Raw genomic sequence first — 3,710 nt, forward strand, 5'->3', positions numbered from 1 at the left:
GTGTACAAAGTGTTTATAATCTGTTTGTTTATGTAACTATTATTTTCTCTAATTACAAAAGTAGGCAGGCCCATTTACAAATATCCATTGTAGAGAGTTTTTTTTATAATGTAGGACTTGCCGACACGCAGGGACTGCTTCTACTAACACCCAGGGTCTATCATTTTCAGCAGCGGCAGGCGGAAATTCATGAGCAGTGCCTGCAGCGGAGCTCGCAGGGCGGTTCCCACCCGCTGGTTGCTAGGGCACGGCCCTGCCGCTGAATTTGGAGGCTAGCGATTAACTCGCGGGAGCAGGGGTCTGTCCCACCCTGGGGGCGGAGTTAGTAGGGGGCGCGGGACTCGGAGGGAGCGCGTTCCCCGCCTTTCCCTCCAGGTGGCGCTATAGGATCGTGGATAAAGTCGCGGGACCCGGCTCCCCGCGGCGGTGGGCGTCTAGGGGCGGAGCCAAGGCGGGGCGTGAACTTGCATCTGCAGTTGGCTCTGGATCTGGGGAAACTAGCGATCCCGGGCCGAAAGTTATCGACACTCTGAGGGACTTCTGTACGCCACGCAGAAAAGGGAAAAGGGGGAGGTTGTGGAACAGGGAGAGAGAAGAGGAGTCGTGACCCCCGAAAGTCACTCGATCTTTCTCATCTGCCTATAGGATCCCTCTCCTGTACCTGCAATTCTTCTCACCCTCGGGCGCGCTAGGTGCTCTGGACACAAATGCAAGGTGGGAGCTGGGTTGGTGTCTCCCCTAATATCTGGGCCTAGCCAGGCTTGCAGCGCTCTAGTACCCAGGGTATATGCCAGCATTGGATTTCCGCGGCAACTTCCCGGGCAAGCCAAGAAAAACAGGCGTGCTGTTCCTCAGTTTGTCCAGAGGAAACCTTTACGCCCTTCCCTTCTGGAGACTGAGAATGGAAAAAGTGAGTTGAAGAATCCCAGTGCGGCCACCACGTGTAGTATCTTTTGCTCTTTTCTTCCCAAATGCACCATTTCTCCCATTGTGACTCTTTCACCCTGTCACAATCATACCTAGCCCTCCACACCACGTACAGGGCCCCAGTGTCAGTGACGCACCGCCTCACTTAAGTTAAATCGTCTCCTTTCCCTTCACCCACTTCCTCCCCAATCACACAGCCACAAAGATACACCTAGTATTGGGCATCCGGAAAATGCCACAGAGTGCAGAAGCCCTTATCAGAACACACACACACTTTCCAGGGCAAAAGAGAAAGAGACCATTGGCAGGAGACAAAAGCAGGTTTATTTGGGCTCTGGGGCCAGGGATGCCTAAGGTGTGAGTTAAGGCAACTCAGCTGGTTGTCAATGCCCAAAGGGCAGGCCAGGGGAGGGAGAAGGGGTGACTCAGTATTGAAGCCAAATCTCTGCATTTCAAGTCCCTGGCCGGAGACCTCGGGAGTCAGTTCTGGGAGGGCATGGGTTTCTAGTGTTCCCTGGGGTCTCTGTGCTTTTGCTAGGATTGGGGGAATGGTCTGGGGGCAGGAGCCTTGAATGCACAGCCTTCATTTCAGTAACGACCATTTAATTTGTTCCTTGGCAGACTGAAGAACCTGGGGAGGGCGGGGTGTGGAAGGTTGAGAGAATTACTGGGTGGAATTCAAGTACATTAAGAGTGCAGTGGCGGGTGGGGGGGATACATGTCCTGGCGATCCCCAGTCACTAGGTGGCAGCAGCTCATCTCTGCCTGCTTTAAGGGGGGCTGGGCCATCAAGACGGAAAGAGCCGCCCAAACTGGCTGCAGCCAGCAACCAGCCCAGATGGGAGCTGGCCCAGCCTGCCCTCTGGTTCCAGCATCTGCAGCCCTGGGTGTGGCAGCAGCCTTGTCTCCCCCACACCATGCCATGCAAGCTTCCACCCGCAGTGCCACGTCCAGGCAGAGGCGGGCCCAGGCCTGACACTTCCTGTGCCCAGACACCTCAGCAAACCCCTAGCTCTAGCTTTGGCTGGCAGTAAGTCCTCAACACCCCACCCCAAGCTGCTGCTGATGTGGCACAGCTGGCAAAGGGCTCCTGGGCAGGCTCTGCAGAAGGCCACCTGCACTCAGATGTGTTCACTTTCATATCCTGCTGCGAAACCACCTCAGCCCCACATTTACACAGATCCATGCAACTGTGCACACACCATGCAAACACGGTGCGGACCCCACCTATGTCCCTTAGATTGTCCCTCCAGCCATCCAGCCTCACTCCCACCGCAAGAAGGCTGATCCCACACTGTATGTCCCTTCTTCCTGCCCACTCCCCCTCCTCTCTCAGGGACAGCCTGGACCTGGAGTTCTCCTGCAGTTCTCAGTAAAGATCTACCTTTCTCCTTATTTCGTCTCCCATTCACTACCTGCACATCCCTTGGTGTTTACTCAAGACTTCCATTAAAAGTACTATGTCTTCATTCTTTCCCCCATGGAAAACAGGATGTATGCCAAGAGCTTTCCATGCTTTAGCTCGTCTAATTTTCATAATAACTCTATAAGGAGTGTCCTGTGATTATGCGAGGCCCAGAGAGGTAGAATAACTTGCCCTAGGCCACCCAGCTTGTAGGTGGTAAGGCAGATGCGTCCTTTGGATGACTCACACCAGCGCCCCTGTTCTTATCTGCTCTGCTCATTGCCCCTTAACCTCTTTAGCCCTTAAAGTTGCCATGTGGCTGCATTCATCTCATCAGGGTAGGAGGAGGCAAGGAGAACTGGGAAGGGAGAGGCCGCGTGAGCATGAAGGGCAGGTACAGCAAAGGGCACCACACCTGGAGCCCCACACGAAATGGCATGGGCCCATCTCAGCGTTGGCCACTACAGCACGAGGTAGTTAGTGCCAGGGCAGGAAGCTCCATAAAAGCAGGATTAGTCTGGGCAGAGAGACCTGCGGGCAGACAGAATGGAGGTCAAGCCTGACAAGTAGGAAGTTTGAGCAGCCGGGAAACCAGTCAGGCCGTAGATTTGGAAACCTCAGCCCTATCCCACATGCACCATCAGATAGGACCATGCAGGGGACTGGCGGGCATGGACTTTTCCACACTCAGGGACAAGGTGCAGCCCAAACTGGTTGTGCCAGCGGTGAGAATGAGATCCCACGGTGGATTTAAGTGTCCCTTAACAACCTCAGTGTGGACCCTAAAGAGCAGGGGTGAGGGGTTAGAAGAAAACTCCTATTTGGGATCCTTTCCAGAGGCCTGAGCCCCCACACTGCTTGGGGAACAAGTGACCCAGCCATCTCCAGCATGGGTAGCTCCTCCTGGGCTTTGACCCAACTATACCCAGCTAGGAGATAAGGTGAACTGCTGGGAAGGCATCATCATTTATTAATACCCAAGCTCCACATTACCATGGGGACCCTGGCAGCCTCCAGTGGACTGTCTCCAAGAGGTGGCCTGACACAGTCATCCCTTCCCTCCTGCATCCCTGACTTCTCTGCCTGGAGAGCCCCACTGGGTCCCCCTGGGATGCTCTGTTCTCCTCCCTCTAGCCCATCTCTGGCCAAGGTAGATGGAGAGGGCCTACCTGGGCCACACCGTGTTCCGTCAAGCCGCTGTCATCCGCCTACGGGGGAAGCAGAATTAAGGTGGTCAGGCCAGGGCGAGGGTAGCGGGTGACGAAAGACAGGTGAGAGAAAGGGGCTTGTGGGTGGTGAGCGGATGCTGTGATCAGGGGATCCAGAACTGCATGTGTATCACTTAGGGGAAGTTCTAGAGCCCTTGGAAACCAGCTTG

At 54.9% G+C, this 3,710-nt stretch overlaps 1 protein-coding gene across 2 annotated transcripts in view; it reads right to left on the reverse strand.

The window, feature by feature from the left end:
• Positions 1-1,228: 1,228 nt before the first annotated feature.
• Positions 1,229-3,710, reverse strand: part of COPZ2 (coatomer protein complex, subunit zeta 2) — a 9,636-nt gene continuing 7,154 nt past the window's right edge. The window contains exons 8-10 of one of the 2 annotated variants that reach the window (XR_825527.1): positions 3,502-3,540; positions 2,748-2,863; positions 1,474-1,558 (exon numbers count right to left, since the gene is read on the reverse strand). Coding sequence is in view for 1 of the 2 variants with exons in the window: in XM_010842721.1 (XP_010841023.1) it covers positions 1,511-1,558; positions 3,502-3,540 (87 nt within the window). In the remaining variant the exon portion in view is untranslated. Of the gene's footprint in view, positions 1,559-2,747; positions 2,864-3,501; positions 3,541-3,710 lie in introns of both variants that reach the window. The other variant, XM_010842721.1, reaches the window with a different exon arrangement.

The sequence above is a fragment of the Bison bison genome, unplaced genomic scaffold, assembly GCF_000754665.1.
Source record: "Bison bison bison isolate TAMUID 2011002044 unplaced genomic scaffold, Bison_UMD1.0 scf7180017864180, whole genome shotgun sequence".
NCBI classification, from domain to species: Eukaryota; Metazoa; Chordata; class Mammalia; order Artiodactyla; family Bovidae; genus Bison; species Bison bison.